This window comes from Pongo pygmaeus, chromosome 9, assembly GCF_028885625.2.
Source record: "Pongo pygmaeus isolate AG05252 chromosome 9, NHGRI_mPonPyg2-v2.0_pri, whole genome shotgun sequence".
In the NCBI taxonomy this organism is placed as follows: Eukaryota; Metazoa; Chordata; class Mammalia; order Primates; family Hominidae; genus Pongo; species Pongo pygmaeus.
Window position 1 is genome coordinate 105713716 of NC_072382.2, and position 19097 is coordinate 105732812.

At 37.8% G+C, this 19097-nt stretch overlaps 1 protein-coding gene across 2 annotated transcripts in view; it reads right to left on the minus strand.

The window, feature by feature from the left end:
• The window catches only part of PDGFD (platelet derived growth factor D), a 257912-nt gene extending 239924 nt beyond the window's left edge, over nt 1–17988 (minus strand). Inside the window, exon 1 of one of the 2 annotated variants that reach the window (XM_054437607.2) lies at nt 17323–17988. In XM_054437607.2, coding sequence (XP_054293582.1) covers nt 17323–17446 — 124 coding nt within the window. In that variant the 5' untranslated portion in view covers nt 17447–17988. The remainder of the gene's footprint in view (nt 1–17322) is intronic. The other variant, XM_054437608.2, reaches the window with a different exon arrangement.
• Nucleotides 17989–19097: the final 1109 nt, after the last annotated feature.

Consider the following 19097-nt stretch of genomic DNA (forward strand, 5'->3'; position numbering starts at 1 on the left):
TACCCAGACATTTTCCTCCTGCTATGAGTTGGAGCTTCATCTGAATTGTACTTGGCTGGAGTTCATTCAATCATTCTGCAAATATTTACTGAGTACCTCTGTATATCAGGTACTATTCCAGGAGCCAGAGGGGAATAAAAGAGACATAAAAAAGGATACAGTAGGGAATAAAACAGACAAAATCTTTATCCTTACAGAGCTTATATTCTTGAAGGAAGACAGAACATAAACAAATGAAAATAAATGATATAATTTCAGGTAGAAATAAGTGAGCTTGGTACACACCAGGCACCGGGGCATACTAAAAAAAAAAAAATAGTTGTTTTAAAAACTACTTATTTGTTGAAAAATGAAAAATGCCCTCTGAATAAAATGTTTTCAATAACACCAGAGTCATGCCGTGACTTGACACATATAAGGTTGTTGAAGAGATTCTGATCTTGTGAAGTTGTTTCTTGCTTAGAAGAAGCCTTTCCAATCTTGTGTGCTTTTAAAAACTAAGTACACTGTGCTTGGTTTTTCACAGGATAAGATATCAAAATGGACAACTTAGGTCGAGTTCTCCACAAATAGAAGAAATAAGTTTTGCAGCAATGAAAGTTTTACAGGGCATCATTATATATGAGCCTGTCATGGGAACACAATCCAATAAGGTATTTCCAAAGTCAGGTAAGGAAACATAGGATACCCTTACAAGCCATTTTACTTGATAGAATATATTTCCTTGATCAAACTATATGCAAATTAATGGTCATGTCAACAATGATCCACCAATAGCTTGGTAGAGATACTCATTTAACAAAAGTAAGAATGATTTATATTGCTGTAATATTTTTTATTAATCATGTTTAAATCCTAGGCCACATAGTCAGTGGCAGGACTGAAATTTTTTAATGCAAAAGGAGTTTTCATAATATTTTATTGTCCTAAAAAGTCATGCTCCAAATATATGCTGTCCAATGGCTCCAAATCTAAGGCCACTAACTCCAAGGAGATATGGGTGACATAGTAAAAATCTGTATCAAATACAGATTATACAAAATAATACAAATACAAATTATACAAAATACAGACCTGATACAAAATCTGTATCAAATACAGATTACAAATACAAATAATAGGTTATATCCTCCAAACATATGGTGGGGTTCTCTTATTCACAAATCTTTTAAAATCAGCCAGAAAGAGTAATTATAAAAAATGGTGAAGTGATAAATGAGAACATTATCATTGCCTAATGCAAATTAACTCATAAATGAAAAGAAGTATCAATGCTGGTTAAACACGGTTTTTCCCATTCATGGCAGAGAAATGAAGTGCCAGCTGCTGTTTTTATTAGAAACTTTTCAAATATCAGAAATTTTGCACCTGGCATAAAAACTGAGTAGCATGGTTTACTGTTAGTTTATTAGATGACTATAAGTTTTTTTAACAGAATACATGAAAATAACTAGCAACATCAACTGTACCAGTGTTGATATAATAATAAAATATAAAACACATAAAACTTGCCCATGCTGAGTTATTCATCTCCTTAAAAAGTGACTCAGTTGATTTCAACACAATGAAACGATGAGATACAAAAATAGCTCTCATAAATTAATTTTTTATGTTGGAGATAGACCAATGATAATATGTGTTGTTCCAAATAAATGATCTTAACATCCTAGAGCTATACTGTCCAAATTGGCAACAACTAGCCACATGTGGCTATCGAAGCTTTGAAATGTGACTACTCTGAAATAGGATGTATTGTAAGTATAAAATTCATATAAGATTTTGAAGATTTAGTATAATAAAAATTCAAAAGAAATTGCAATAATTTAAAAAAATGGAACATTGAAATATTTACATATATATTGAGTTAAATAAAATATATTATTACATTTTTAACTTTTATTTTAAGTTCAGGGGTACAAGTTCAGGTTTGTTACATAGGTAAACTTGTGTCATGGGGGTTTGTTGTACAGATTATTTCATTACCTATGTATTAAGCCTTGTACCCATTATTTATTTTTCCTGATCCTCTCCCTCCTCCCACCCTTCATCCTCTGAAAGGCCCCAGTGTGTGTCGCTCCCCACTATGTGTCCATGTGTTCTCATCACTTAGCTTCCACTTATAAGTAAGAACATGTTGTATTTGGTTTTCTGTTTCTGTTAGTTTGCTAAGGATAATGGCCTCCAGCTTTACCCATGTCTCTGCAAAGGACATGATCTTGTTTTTTTATGGCTCCATAGCATTCCATGGTGTATATGTACCAAAATAACTTCATGTATTTATTTTTACTTTTTTATGTGGTTACTAAGAATCTTTAAATAACATTGTCTTATATTACATGTCTTTTGGACAATGATGGTTTAAAGTGGCAAGAGTTTAGTTCAATTTCAGCTAAGAACCTTGGGCTCAGAAATTCACCTAGAATTCTCTGAGTCTGTCCTAAACTCCAAATTTCCAGTAATCTTAAAATTTGCAAATTCCTCATCTAGGTACAGTAAGTTCTCACTTAAAGTCCTCTATAGGTTATTGGAAATTGCAACTTTAAGTGAAAGGATGTATAGAGAAACCAACTTTTTATAGGTTAGTTGGTATAAACAAGAATTAAATTCCTGTGGCATAATTCTGGTCACAAAAACGTCACCAAACTTCTAAATAAAGACCAAAACAGTTCTAATATTCAACACTGAAATAAATGTGAGCTATACAAACATTCAAGAAGAAAATGAATAAAAACAAGTGAGATAATTATATACCCAAGTTTGGTGAATCAGTGAATGATGGCAGTGGTAGCAGTGGTAGGTTAAATCAAGGAACAAACGTTTGCAAAGTGAACATTGGAAGAAGCAGCCCCTACCATCACACAGCTCAAACAACAACAAATATGGCAGGCTCACGGAGTGCTTTCCTACTGCTCCGTTTGTTGTAGTGCACTTGTATGATTATCTTATACTTGATGAATTTATATTTTACAATAATTTGCATTCATTTATTCATCCCAATTTCAACCCATTTATTCCAGTTCCAGGGTCTCAGGTGGCCAGAGTATATTCCAGTAGCTCAGGGCACAAGGCAGGACCCAGCCGGAGCAACCAGAGAGAACCCATAAACTTCACACTGGACAGTGGCCCTGGCCAGAAATTGATTTTTTTTTTCTCATCAATGTTACAACGAAATGACGGTGAAGAAATGACTTTATTCTAGGACCTGCTGGATATATCTTCTGTTCCCATCACTTAATATATACTGTGGTCATTGTACTTACATATATCACGTTACATCAACATACCTAATGTAATGCTGAGACTAGTAAGTGCTCTGTGAACGGTAGCTACCATCATGTAATTATCACATCACTTTCAACACTTTGACCTCAGAACCTTGTATAGGAGCAGATATGCAGCAGACTTGCAACAAAATTTTATGGAATTAAAAATGAATAAACATATGAGCCAACAAATGAATAAAGGACACATGAGGTTAATGAAAATTTTAAAGAATCATTTTATAATATAATGAAATAGGACACTGCCCTTATCATCCTCAATTTAATCTTATCTGAAAAGTCCATAAGATTTCAAGCCAAAAATTTCAATCTTTCTGATATGGAATTAGGGCAGAAGTGAGGCTTGTCTAAGAAATTGTCACAAGCAGAGATTTAAATGCACCATTAAACTGTCAATATAGATTTACTGGCCAATGAACTTTATAATCATTGGGAAACTGGGCTGAATAAACTATGCAGTTCAACTATTCTTTATTTATGTCAAAGACCCTGTATTCGTTTCCTGTAGCAGCTGTAACAAATTGCACCAAATTTACAGGCTTAAAACAACACACATTTATTCTCTTACAGTTCTGGGGACTGGAAGTCTGAAATCAATTTCAATGGACCCAAGTTAAGGTGTTGGCAGGGCCATACTCCCTCTGGAGGCTCCAGGGAAAAGCCCATACCTTTCCTCTTCCAGCTCCTGTTTGCTGCTGGCATTCCTTGGCTTGCGGATGCATTACTCAAATCTCTGCCTCTGTGGTCACATAGCCATCTCTTCTGCCTTTGTCAAATCTCCCTCGGCATCTCTCTTATAAGGACACTTGTGACTGCATTTAGGGCCTACCCAAATAATTCAGGAAAATCTCCCATCTCAAGATCCTTAAGTAAATCACATCTGCAAAGTCTCTTGCATATAAAGTAACATTTAAAGGTTCCAGGATTAGGACATGATACCATTGGGGTCATTATTCAGCCACAGGACAAACCCCTAACACATGATTTTCTAATCTGAAGCATTAATTAAAAATGGTCATTTTATATAACATTTTGCAATTTTTATTAAAGTTGGATGAATACAATCCAATTTTTATATGTGCAGCAATGATGTAGCTGTTGCATACCCATCATTGATTACTGTTTACCACATTGATAGAAAGCTCTCTCTCTCTCTCTCTTCTCCTCTTACTCTCCCTTTTCTTTCTTTTTTTCTTTTCCTTCTTTCTTATCTTTAGGAACTTCCTGCAAGTCAGAGTGGCCAACTAACTGGTCTTGTATCCATATTTTGTTCAAAAAACTATTTTCAATCAATCAATATTTCTAAATTGGATTTTCATGAACTTTGCACATGCATGCAAGCTGGATGTGTAAATACTACAAAGCAGTAAAACAGTTATCTGAATTATTTCAATATATTTTAAGTATATTTAAAATTTATTGATATAATACAGAATAGAATTGTTGTATATTAATGATAGGTTCCCATTGTTCTCAGATTTTTCAAAAAATGTATGTGGAAAATATGAGACTTCGTTAGTTTAATTTACATTCCCAACAAAGAGAGAGGGAAAATAATACATCATGCTCAAAGTTGTCTTTGTTTACTGCCATCCAGTGGTCAAATAATTATATCGCACATCACATATTAAAAAGTTAAGGCATACTGGGTAACTGAGTCTACAAATTTGCTTTTATGTTCAGAAATACGTATCCTAAAATTCGAACACACAAAAGAAAACAATCAAGAAAGTAAGACTTCTGGTCCTAAAATTAAAAGTTGCTTTTCTGCTCAAGTTTTAATAACTTAATTATAAGGGGTTGGCCTTTCATTTTCAAATAATATTGTGCTCAACAGCAACTCGACCAATACAGATTTTTTTCTATTGAACCAAATATTAGGATAGATAATTTATGGCTATAGTTTGATCATCAAGACAGAATCTCGAAGTTGAGAATCTTAAAAAAAAAAAAAAATCCCAGGTCACATAACGGTGGCACTCACATGGCATTGCCTTGCCCTATGTTTATTCACATACGTGTTTTCTCTCTTCAGCCAAAGTTAAGTTTTAACAGAGCAGAGACCGTGCCTTAGGTTTGACTATTTCTGCTCCATGGTGCCTCATCCAGAGCACTGCATGTAGTCTCTGCTCAACAAGTGGTTATGTTTTTTGTAGCTGGGTTTGGTGAAAAGTAGTAAACTAAAGAAAAAAAACTATAAGGCCACAGTGGTTCTTCCTGATGTATTTAAATAATCCCAACATACATTGTACTTAAACTAAATTCCAAGTTGCTCTCACTTCATTCTAGCTTGTTTTTTAATTAACAAATGTTTACAAATCCTTTAATTACATATTTAGAAACTTTGTTGATGAAATTTCTATTACAGCAAATGTACTTTTATATCCTGTTCAGTAGCAATTCTTTTTTTTAATTAATTTATTTTTTTATTTTATTATTATTATTATTATTATTATTATACTTTAGGTTTTATGGTACATGTGCGCAATGTGCAGGTAAGTTACATAAGTATACACGTGCCATGCTGGTGCGCTGCACCCACTAACTCGTCATCTAGCATTAGATGACGAGCAATTCTTATTTTATCATCAGTAAAATAACATAACATATAGTGTAAACATATTTCTCTATAAATTTATAAACCAAAGATGCATTAATTTTTTGTTAGTGTTCTATCATCTATCTTCTAGACTGACCCTTAAGACTTGTTTCCTCATCCTTAATTTATTTTTACCTCTTTTTTGAACCCTTTTATTAAGTAGCAGGAATTTTATGTAAACATACTCAAATACTAATATTGGAAAGGTATGACAAAAAGGATTCATTCTAATCAGTGTTATCTGGTTAGTGATTTTTGTTTTTGTTTTTGGTTTGGCTTTTTTTAAAGACAATTGAAAATTCTCCACATTTCACTGATAATTGTCCAAAATTAACTCAAAATATGCCATGTCCAAGGTGACAGTCTAAAAGTGTGTGTAATTTGGGGTTCTCAACAAAGTCCAACATATAACCAGTTCTTCACTCACACCACTGTTCATAATAGATATTAAAGCACTTAACCATGTTAAAAGCATTTAGGAAATATCAGACATTATTATCATGTACCCATAATCATAAATGTTAATTATTTTTAAAACTTTATAATATATAGTCATTTACTTCATGTTCACTGTGCATGCATTTCAGGCAAATATGTTTCTCTCTTACCTTCCTGCCTCTAGGTTTCTCCACATCAATACTGCACAAGCTCCTAAAGCTTAAAGTGTTCACAAATTAATTTTCTATCTTTATGACCTTCTCTTATCTGCTCTTCCTGTGTTACTTCCTATCTTGTTCAACAATACAGCAACCACCCATACAATTAAAGCAGAAACCTGACAGCCACTCCAGATTCTGAATTTAAACACTCTCTCTCTCATTTGCTTAAAATCTGACAGTGAGAGGGCTCATGTGGCCTAAAGATCTGTCATTAAAAAGGACACTGACTGGATGATTTACAGATTCATCAAACCTCATTGAGCTTCTCCAATGTGCCAGCCAATGAAATGGACGGTGAGGATGTTCAGCTGTATTAAATACAGTTAGTAAATCTATATCTGCAGATGTCAGATATGTAAATAAATGAGTAACATTGCAGGGCTTATGATAGAAATACAGGATAAATAAAGGAGTAGCAAAACTTAACTGAGGAGGATTGGGAGTCAGGGAAGGCTACATAGAGTGGTGCAATTCCTCTAAAATTCCTTTAAAATGTGATATAGGATCTTTACATTCACTCAACAGTTTGTTCAAAAACAATTGTGATGTGTCTGGAAGAACAACAACAAAAAGGATTAATATGATTAAGGAATTCACCATTGGATGAATAACCCAATATGTTACAAACTAATTACTTCACATGATTATTTACTGAGTTGGAGAGTTTAATTACCAGTGTGATTACTCATTGTTTACCTCAAATAGCAAAATAAAAAGACAGGTAAGGCTCAGTAACAAGGTAGAAGCTAAAAATATATTTTTGGGGGTCATTTGCACACAAGTAGCAATTGACACTAGATAAAGATCGATCCTCCAGAGAGAAGCAGTGAGAAAAGTGAGAAGAGAAATCTGAGGTGTGAACCCTAGAAAATGTGCCAGTATTTATAGGGCAGACAGGAAGACCCAGCCAAGGAGACAGTCGAGGAAACAATAAACAAAGGGTATCCAAAAATATAAGGGAAACAAACCTATGTATGTGTTCAATGTCATATTTTATAGTGATAAATACCCTTTTGTTTTAAAAATATGTTTTATCCTCAAAAATGTTATGTTAATAGTTGTATAATTTGATAGGGTACAATAAGACATTGGTTTTATCTTTGAATGTTCTTTCTTTTCCTATTAACACCATCCCCCATTACATTCTAAAATTTTTCCTTCTTTCTTCATCACTCATCATGGTAACAGAGAAAGAGTAAAACACAAAACATGCTTTTTAAGGCTTTCTCTAATATTGCTTCTCCAAATAAGCTAAAATGTGTCCTGCGTTAGTTTTGGCTTTATTTCTATCACCATTTGAAATTTGTCATTTAGGAGTAGTTAACACAAAAGAGGGGCAGCATCAAGGCAAAGGAAGAGAATTCTTCAAGAAGAGAAGGGCCAAACCCCGAAGAAACAATAAATCACAGTGACTTCACCCAGAGCGTTTCTGTGGAGCAGTGGGGATGATTTCAAATCACAATGGGTACAGGGGAGGAGAGGAGGAAGAGACATTGAGTCGTGGTGAGACTGAGAAAGTGTATATATGATGGTAAAGTGAAGAGAAACAATAAAACAACTTTTGCGTATTGTGGGACAGTGCAAAGAAACTAGAACATACCTGTTGGCTGAGGGAATGGCGCCAATAAGAAGGAAAAGTTTAAAGATAGAAGAGTAGTAAACTCTATGGAATTAGGTTAAAGGAATTATAAAAAGGTGGAATTGTGCAAAAAAGAGGTACCAACAGCACAACATATTCAGACACAGACTGACCAGAACAGAGTCTAACTTTGCAATTTCTATGGCTGCTTTTATGCTATAATGGCAGAGTTGAGTAGTTGTAACAGAGACCATATGGCCTGAAAAGTCTACAATATTTACTATTTGGCCCTTTACAAAAAAAGTCTGCCAACTTCTGCATCTGCTCCAAGCCATTAACTATTCTTTGCAGTGAAAATATGCAAGTTAGATAGATGTGTTTTCTACGTTTTCATTCAAGTTATTAAGGATTCTGAACCGAACAGAATCTAATCCAAAGTGCCAATAAAATCCCTATTCACCTCCCTCTTGACTAACACAAATCTATTAGTTATCAGTAGAATAATGATAATAATACTTTATTGTCATCCAGGCTACAACCATTATTTTTTTCAAGGTTTCTGTAGTAAATGCCGTCAATTTCTGGTTGAAATACATACATACTTAAGGCAATACCATTTACAGTTTATGAACCTGGTAAACCTATCAGACATATAATCTGAACTTTCCTTTATGGCTCAAGGTCATTATTTTTAAAATCAATATCTTTACTGGGCTATAATATAGTTATTCCCCAGCAATATACGGAGACAGACTGGAGCTATTTTCACCTTATTTAATAAGAAGCCTCAGCCAGCTGGGCTTGCTTAGGTCTTATGAATGCTTTTCAAGACCTGGAAATATAAGAGGAGGCAAGAAAACTACTAGCTGTCATTTCTCAGTGCTAATAGTGCGAATAACTCAAACCAGTTCTCTTATCTATTCTAATACACTACTCCTCTTCTGCTGTGGATATGAGAACCACATAAACCAGGGTGATGTAATTATATGGAAAGTAAAGACAAATGGGCTTTTAGTGTCTACCATATGATCCTTATGAATGCATTTACACATTCTGTGACACTGATTTTAGCTTTTAAGTGGATTTGTTGCATATTTGTTAGTTCATTTGGTTGCATTTTCCATAGCTGAGTCTGCTCAACAGCTACATTTTGTAAAAGCAGGTGGTTGCTACATTGCTTATTAAATGTTTCAATGAAATGCAGGACTTGTCAGCATCTTCTCAGATTGGGTCTGAAAAGACTTTTTCAGAACCAACATAGCACACTCAACCCCCGCTTCACAGCTCACACCCAGCAACATCTCTGAGCTCTTCAGTCCAAAGAAGGCATGCTACATTTCAAATCTTAAATATTCAGGATCCTAATATATACAACATAGGGACTACAGTTAATAACAATGTACTATATTCTTGAAAATTGCTAACAGAGTAGATTTTAAGTGTTATCATCACACAAAAAAGGTAAGTATGTGAGGTAATGCATGTTAATTAGTTTGATTTAGTCAACACTGTATACATATTTCAAAACATGTTGTACATGATATATATATATAAAATTTTTATTTGTCAATTAAAAATAAATTAATAATAAGATATGACCAGGCATGGTGGCATGTGCCTGCAGTCCCAGCTACTTGTGGAAGGGTGAGGTGGTGGGATTGCGTGAGCCCGGGAGGTTGAAGCTGCAGCAAGCCTTGATTATGCCACTGCACTCCAGCTTGGGAGCTACAGCAAGACTCTGTCTCAAAAAAAATAGATAAAATAAAATAAAATAAAATTTTAAAAATGAATCCTAACATATAAGGCTTCAAATCGTGTTTGGCTTACTTTTATAGACAAAGCACTGCATCCAAAACTGTCTTCGTGAACACACTCTACAAAAAAGTGCTCAAGGAAAAAATCTAAAATCTGAGAAAAGATGACTTCTCATAATGAAAGACAGCTCCCATGCCTGGGCTATGATGCTTCCACAGACCTCTCCACCTCCTAATTATATAAAAACCACTAAACTGCACACCCCACAAATCAAAAAAACACACAGTATTAATCTGTCAATATTAAAGCTAATATGGAGATGTCAGCATACCAGAGGGAAGATGAAGGAAAAGACATATTATTATGTGCATTATCAACAGTTATAAGAAACAAAGCATGCTTTATTCTTGCTCTGGAAAAAAGGCTCATCAGAAGAAACTATTTCTTCCTGTATGTGCACTTGTGCCCTTTGCTGTCCTGTGGGCTTCCTCCCTTAGTTTTGATTTACATTTGGTTCTGAAATATTGTATGAGGAGGCAGAACATTTCTGCTGCACCTTTGGTCTTGGATTCTTTCCTTTGTGCTGTAATATTATATATTACCCCTTGTAGATTTTTGCTGAAACCATCCCTCACATAGAAGTGTAAAAATGCTCCCTTTTAAATTGCATTAATTCTGAAATGTAGCTATTTGAAAAAATTTAAAGTGTTGTCAAACACTAGACAGGTTACCTGCATAATTCACATTACCTTATTGAGACCTCAGATACAGTTACAAAATAATATCTGCTCTGCTGAGCTGCAGAGCAACAACCAGGGTGAGGGGAGGACCTCAGGGATATCGTGAGGGCACCAAGGATTTGGGGATTTGGGTTTAAGAAAGTCATTCATGTCCCCCACTATCATATTAAAAATGAAATGATTCCATCTGTATTCATGTCCCACAGGCAGCAGGGATATAGGAAGACTGGCCCTGATCACAGCCTCGGCCTGGCGGACTATTCAGGAACACTCTACCCAGCAGTCAAACACAGAATGGGCCATGTCTCTCTCTAAATTACACCTTTCAATGGCTTACCACGGCTCTCAGCATAATGGCCAAGCTCCCTAACATTACTCCCCATGCCTTTCACTGGTGGACACTCATTTACCTATATTCTCACCTGGAAATCTTTGCAAGTGCTGTTCTCTCCCCCTTCTCCCTCTCACTGCACCCAATGTCTGAAATGACTTGTCCAGAACCAAGGCAGCACGGTCAACCCCTGCTCACAGCTTCCACCCAGCAATCATCCCTGAACTCCTTCAGTCCAGAGAAGGCATGCTGGATTTTAACATTTTAAAAATCAAGAATCCTAATATATACAATATGATTACTATAATAATCACAATGTATTGTCTTCTTGAAAACTGATAAGGGGACTTTAAGTGTTAAGTGTTATGATCACAAAAATATGATAAATATATGAGGTAATGCATATGGTCATTAACTTGATTCAGTCATTGGATACTGCATAAATATTTCAAAACAGTATGCTCTACAGGATAAATTTATACAATCTTTATTTGTCAGTTAAAACTAAATAATAAAATGACACTCTTTTTAAAGAGTCCTAACACATAAGGCTTCAAATCATGTTTGCCTTACTTTTTTACAGGCAAAGCAGCACACACTTCAGCCTCAGTTCAGACACCACCTCCTCCAGGAAGCATTTCCCAATTCCTCAAGTCTATATTAGGTGCTCTTTGTGTATTCCTATCTCTCAGTGCATTTCCTTCATTAAAGCGCATATCACACTCTTTAGAACTTCACACTTAAACTGCAAAATACATTTTCTCAAGTAAAACTCTTACGATGAACACACATACGTGAAGAAGAAGTGTGATAATACATGTGGAGCTATTCTGTTGAAGAAGGGGTGGAGAAGCTGAAGCTACACGTGTTCAGCCTCCTTGGTAGCTGTGCACTGACCTCCAAGGCACTTCTGGAGAATCCGGGTACTCTCCAGAATGCATCTGAAAGATATGTACAACACAATGGAACTGACAATTGTTTGTCTATATTGTCCACTAGGCAATACATTCCAAGAGGTCAGGAACCATGTGTGTTTCATTCATATTGTGCCAGATGCTCAGTTACCTAGCACAATATACAGGAGGCATTAGGGATGTTAGAAATAATCATTGAAGGCCGGGTGTGTTGACTCATGCCTGTAATCCCAGCACTTTGGGAGACCGAGGCCGGCAGATCACGAGGTCAGAAGATCAAGACCATCCTGGCTAACACAGTGAAACCCCGTCTCTACTAAAAATACAAAAAAATTAACCGGGCGTGGTGGCACGTGCCTGTGGTCCCAGCTACTCGGGGCTCAGGAAGGAGAATGGTGTGAACTGGGAGGCGGAGCTTTCAGTCAGCCGAGATCTCGCCACAACACTTCAGCCTTCATTGAACACATGAATAATAGTTATAGCAGGGGTCAGCAGCAGAATTTATGATAAAGAACTATTTGGCAGGGTGCGGTGGCTCAAGCCTGTAATCCCAGCACTTTGGGAGACCAAGGCGGGTGGATCACGAGGTCAGGAGTTCGAGACCAGCCTGGCCAAGATGGTGAAACCCCGTCTCCACTAAAATTACAAAAATTAGCCAGGTGTGGTGGTAGGCGCCTGTAGTCCCAGCTACTCGGGAGGCTGAGGCAGGAGAATCGCTTGAACCTGGGAGGCGGAGGTTGCAGTGAGCTGAGATCCTGCCACTGCACTCTAGCCTGGGTGACAGAGGGAGACTCCATCTCAAAAAAAAAGAACTATTTGTCTGCTACCCTTCATCTTTAGAAGGCAGTTAAGATCAAGTAAAGAATGATCTGAAAAGAGATAGCCTTGAAAGAGACACTAACTCACCTTCACTCTCAAGTCATCTTAATCCTTTTAGAAAGATCAATGTATTCCCTGAATGGCATGGCACAGATGAGGTAGACATATTTTACACCTGGTTCATCCATCTAAAAGATTTTCCTACTTTAATAAAGGGAAGGATTTTATTAAGGTGTTCCAGAACTGCCTTTTTACACTAATCTGACTTCAACATAGAAAGTTCAAGAGTAATTTCCAGAAGGAAGATGATTTACATTATGACTCAGCTCTTAAGGACAGAGACAGAAATATGCATATTCTTCTAGACTCTTAGAATGATAGGGCTGTGAGACCACATATGCTCAGAGTCCTGCGTGACATCAAGCTTATACTTATTACTAGTTTATATTACTAGTAATAATAGCTATGCTTATTATTAGAGATCAGTGACTCTGTGGGCTGGGCTCCATTGTTTGACTCTTTTGTTCTGAAACAACACAGTTTTGCTTTCATTCACTGAAAGGGAAAATCCTGTAGCAAAAATCACTGTCATTTAATAAACTCACTATGGTCATTAATGTCACTCACAACCTAGTAGCATCCTCCACTACATAGTACACAGACACCTGGCTAAACCCTGCTCTTTAAAAGATTTCTATAAAATGATATTATCCATGGTGGCAAGTCAATGCCAGGTTACATTTAAAATATGTAATCACCACTATGCTTTACAAGATTATAGACTTTAATATTCTTAGAGCTGAACAAAAAATACACAGACGGGATTCTTTGCTTTCAGACTCTTTAAAAATAATTTATTGACATTGTTCTCTGTTGTGTTGCCTTCCCTTTAAGCTCTGATCTTTGCACTTAAGTCAATGTGCTATCATCAATGATGACAATAGAAACCACATTAAGAAACAAGCTTCAGTACTTTAAAATCTAAGGCAGCACAATTACTAAAACTGCAGGCCTATCACTAGATGATAATGTAATAGATGATTCAATACTATTATACTAACCAAAGAGAACTAATTTCAGAATTGTTTACCACCAACACCTGTACTTTCTACATGCAACAAAAGGTCAAGAAAATGAAGAATGCATCTGTATTCCAAAGCCCCTAGGCAGGAAGTTCCACCTAGTTAGATTTTAAAATAAGTAAGTAATATTGTCAGTTAATTGCTACCTTTACACTTCTTAATCTGCACACTGAGCAACACTTAGTTTTGGCCAGTTATTATTACAAAAGCACCAACTGTGTAGGCACTAAAATTAGAATACATAGATGCTACTGCTAAATTAAGATTTTCTTTGTGACCAGAGGCAGAAATGGGTATCAAAAGTAAATCAGTTTGAGCAAGAATAATAAATACGATATAAGGAAATGTAAACATTCTATTAAGTACTGTAAATTATTATAGTTTAATCTTTCTTAGTTATAGAGCCTCATGTTCTCCTGGAGATGGGCAACAAATTCAACTACCCTCCTTCACTGGGCCCATTTAGCCATTCTACAGGTAGAAAGGCTCTGCAGATATGCCTTCAGAACAAGAATACCCTGTGATGGAGAATTCTGGAAGGCCAGGAGACAGCAGCAGATCGGCATCTTATAATGGGTAGAAGGAGACTATCATTTGGCAACCCTAACATTATGTATTTCCACATCATTTCTTAGCTACTCCAGGTATCTGGAGCTATTAGGCATAGTATATCAAGAAGTTGTGGGGTTTTACTGTATTAGGCTGGACAGGATAAAACACACCTCATGCACTGAACAGGACACCTGGCTTTTTTGCTCCTTTCTTCATCCCAACATTAAGCAGCAACTAACAAGTCCAGCAGGAACAAATGAAAAGCCTTCAAGTATGTCCATTATCAGGTAATGGTTTCTAAAACTCCTATACAAAGGTCACTTCTAATTTTTTGTTGTGATTTCCTATCATTTGCAATCCGAGAGCCAGGTCTTCTAAAGACCCTAAATTAATGTTTAGAAACTTTCATTTTCTATTTTTCTCCTGATTATATTCCATGTTCATGTCCTCCTCAAGCTTTTATCATGTCTTAATCTGATTGTCAAATGAGCAAGAATATTGTCGTCTTCAATGAGTCATTAGAAAAATTTGGGAGAGCAGGTTGACAATGTCTGGAATCAGAACAAGATTTTAATTTAATAAGTTATTACTTTCTCTCTGTCAGCTACGGCCATTAAGATTTTCCAAGTGTTGTCTAAAATTTTTCATAGCCCCATTATTCTTACTCTTTCACCAAAATTCTATGCCAATATTTCTCAACCATTTTTTTCACTATTGCTAACCTCCATCCCTTAAAGACTCCTTTTAGACTTTTTTTCTGATCACTCTCCCTCCTTGTGAATGGTAATACCACAGAAAGGTGTATCTATTTATATCCGCTAGCCCTTTGAAGGAACACAGACCGTTGCAATATCTAAGATTGTGTTCACCCTCTAAGATCTAATTGCACCCCACTGGGGACAATATTGCCCCTCTTGAAGAATGCATGCTCATTTAGGAAAAAGCTGCCATTTGAAAATTTTCTATAACAATCCATTATGAATATTAACATTTTTTACTCTATATAAAACAAATTTTAATGTGTAACTACCTTTTTCTCCTTCCTAGTCTTGCTTGTAAGATGACATAGACATTGAGGAAAGTATTGAGCAATCAGAACTAATCAAAGAGAGAGAGAGAGTGTGTGTGTGTGTGTGTACTGTTAAAGTAACTGCAAAACAGTTTTAACTAAAATATGAAGAAATGAGAAATCCAGGGTAGTTTTTAAAGCTTTCATGAAACATAGCATTTCCCATATAGACTGGACAGATGTATGGAGATGTATAGAGTTTTAACAATGGAAACTAAAATGAGATTATTCTCTTTCAAAGAAAAAAAAAAAAAACCCTGCTGAGCTACATAACTTGGTTTTAGTCAGAATCTTGGGTTAATGGGCAATGGTTACATGCTTTTCATTTTCTGTCCTTGACTTCTTGTAACTGATACTTGGGAGGGTGAGGATTACAAAATTATGGCTATGAAGTCATGCAAATTATAAATGGAATTTTACTCTATGTAGCTAAAAGGACATATAAAGTGCAACTAATAACAAACCTACAAGATCAACTAGGACATCTGTCCCTAGTGGAAACATTAAAGAGTAAAGACAAAAAACCACAGAAGTTTGGTGTTGGGCCTAATCCTTAAGTGTAGTAAATAAATAAATAAATAAATAAATTATGTGCTTTTAACTAAGACAGAGAGTTACCAAAAATTCGCGGCTGGAATCTTTTACATAAAAACGCTATGAAAAAGTAAGATGACTCTGTGGTTTCCCCTGCTACAAATCTACACCACTTCAGGTGACGAGTACACTGATATCCATAGTCTACTCATCATCAAACATAACGAAATTTTGGTTTCCCTGCAAAGTCCAAAAGTCCTTTAGTAAATTCCAAATTAAGGACATACCAAGAAAGAAACTGATAAGATGGCTAATAGGAATTTACCAAGACAGTCAAATACTGTCAGCTGAAACTGTGAAGCCATCAACAATTGCTTGATGGTCTCCTTGGGAGATGTGTTAGTACTTTAAGCAAGCAGGAGAGAAAGATACTGATGCAGGAAAAAACAAGATCCAAAAGCCTATGGGTCAGTTCAGGTACATGGAAGAACAGCTAAAATTTGCTGGGAACATCAGCTACAGTTAGAACCTGAAGGATAAATCAACTTCGGATTTAGGTGGAGGCCCCAGAAAGCAAATAAACTCAGCTTAGGGGCTCTGGAACCAGTGACCCAGGTGTCCTCTAGAGTAAAGGAAAACAAACAAGATGGCTTGGGACCTTACTTAGGACAGCTGTTTCGGGAGCTGTGCTCCTTGTAGATAATTGGAAGCCGCCTCTGCAAGGAAACTAGCAGCAGAAGCCTGGTGCGCCTGTGTTACTGATGAAACCCCAGAAGCCTTGGTCTCCTACACTCTGAGCTTCTGAGTCAGGGTGAACTTCAACAGGAAAGTCACTTAGGGGACCTAAAGGGCAATAGGCTGCACACTGCCATTTCCCGAAAATAAATAATATATAAATTGTCACTGTTCCAGATATAACTGCTAGACTGAAACGCATGATTTCTCCTCTCACTCGTAAAAATAAATAAATAAATAAATAAATAACATTTAAATAAACGTATAACACCCAGGGAAAGCTGCTCCTGAGTCCTTCCACCTATCAAAATTGCCTAAGAAAGGTTGAATCTGACCAAGGGGCGGCGCAGCTTGCAACTTTCGCCAACTCCTGGATGAGGCACCGCATCCTGGTACCAGAGGCTTGGACACCAAAATGACTTCTCTAGGGTGCAGCAAGATGAGCCACCTGGCTTATCCTATCCCCATCAGCACGCGTCCCACACCTCTCAGTCCCATTCCGGAAATGGAGCTCTCTCAGGACTGGAGACAGGCAGGAGACCTCCCTCCCCAAACAATGCATTCAGCCCGAGTTCACATTAAAGATTCAAAAAGAAAGGGAAAAAACATAGAAAGAACAATAACAATAGCAAACATGATTTTTTTCAGTTAAAAAATAAAATGAGTCTCTTACCATCTCGCCTGAGGTTGGCGTTGCGCAAAGCTTTGATGGATGCGCTCTGCGGAGTTGCAGAAGTGTCCCGACAGCTGCAAAAGTTTGCGCAGACTAGAGTGCAGACAAAGATGAGCCGGTGCATTTGGGATCAGCGACTAGAGACAGCGTCGCTCCAAGAAAAAGCTGGGTTCCGCTCCCGGGACCGACGCCGCGCCGTCCTGCGCTCTCGCCGCCTGCGCTCGCCCTGCACTGGCCCGGGCCGCTGTGCTAATCGCCGAGCTCTCCCCAAACTTCCTGCATGCTGAACTTTCCGAGCGCGTGTGGGTGCCGCACTTCCTTGTGGTGCTGAGCTGATAAATGGTGACGGGACAAACAACAGGTTGACGTTTGTTTGTTCGCCCCCTCCGGTGGCCGGCAGCTGCAGCACAGGCTGCAGGGGGCGGGCAGCGCCGAATCTAGCGGGGCAGGCGAGCGCAGCAGCAGCGTTCTTCAGCCCCGGCCGCGGCCCCTGAGAGGCGCGCACTCGGGCTCAGAGCGGCGGCGCGAGCACCTCAGCTCCCCAGTTTCCCAGGCCGGGCCTAAACCTGCTCTGCCACTGAGCATGCCCAGTTTAATCGCCGGCCGGGACTCTTCCCACCGCCCTGGGCTTTACCCTCCTGGTTGGACCTTTAAGGGCTCAGGAAACAAAGTCGCCAGGAGGAAGTGGGAGAGGGTAGACTCCCAGCACTTCTTCAGAGGTGACTGGCACATCCACCCACAAGCCACAGCTCTCCGCCTTGATGGTGGTGGGATGTGGGGACAGGGACTGGAGTTGGGAGTGTTTATTTTACAATAACCAAAATGAGACTCTACTTAGTTAAAATTTCACTGTTTATAGTGAAAAAAATACAATCACAAAGGAGCTTAATTCCGAGCTTTTCTTTGAGCTCCCATCAGGGTGACCTTTGGGTGAGTCAAGGGTACCTTTTCAGGGAATAAAATAAAAATAAAAGTATATCACCCAGAGAAAGCTACTCTTGAGTCCCTCCACCTATCAAAAATGCCCGAGAAAAGGTCGAGACTGATGGAGGGATGGCGTGGCTTTCACTTTTCGTGAACTCCAGGATGAGGCAGGGCATCCTGGTACCACAGAGTATTGGACACCAAAATGCCTTTTCTAGGGTGCAGCAAGATGAACCACCCATCACACAGGGCTGTAGATGTGATGGGCCATGTGGCGCAGTGTACAATAAGGGCAAGAAGTCTTCACGAGCGTTTTTATATGCACTAGCTCCAGCCCTTCCACAGGAAAGGGCAACAGAACAGAGTGGGGTTGAGCAGGGACAAACTGAGCAAGGGGAAGAAGTTGCAGAACACTGTGCTCACTTGCCTTCACAGTCCATAGGAAGAGGAATGGGTCGTTGAGGCTTTTGGGATTCTCCCTACTCTGTGTCTGGAAGCTCAGCAGTTGAGAGGGGGCTGCCTCTGGTTTTACATCGTGCATCTGTCTGCCCATGGGAGGGGACTGTATTTGGAAAAGGAGTGAGTCCAGACTCGCTGCTCACTGGCTTTTGTCCCCTTGAGCAAATCATCTGATCTTTCGAGACTCAGTTTCTTTATTTGCAAGAGTAGCAATTTTTAATTTGTATGGTTGTGGTGAGAATGATGTGAAAAAATGTTTAGCATATTGTTTTGTTTGTAGCTGAATCCAAATCCAAATTTATATAATTTCTCAACTTCTCGCTGATGAGATCTAGAAGAGAAAATTTTCAGTCTTTTTCAGGCCTTCCAGCTCCTGAAAGTCTGGGGTATGG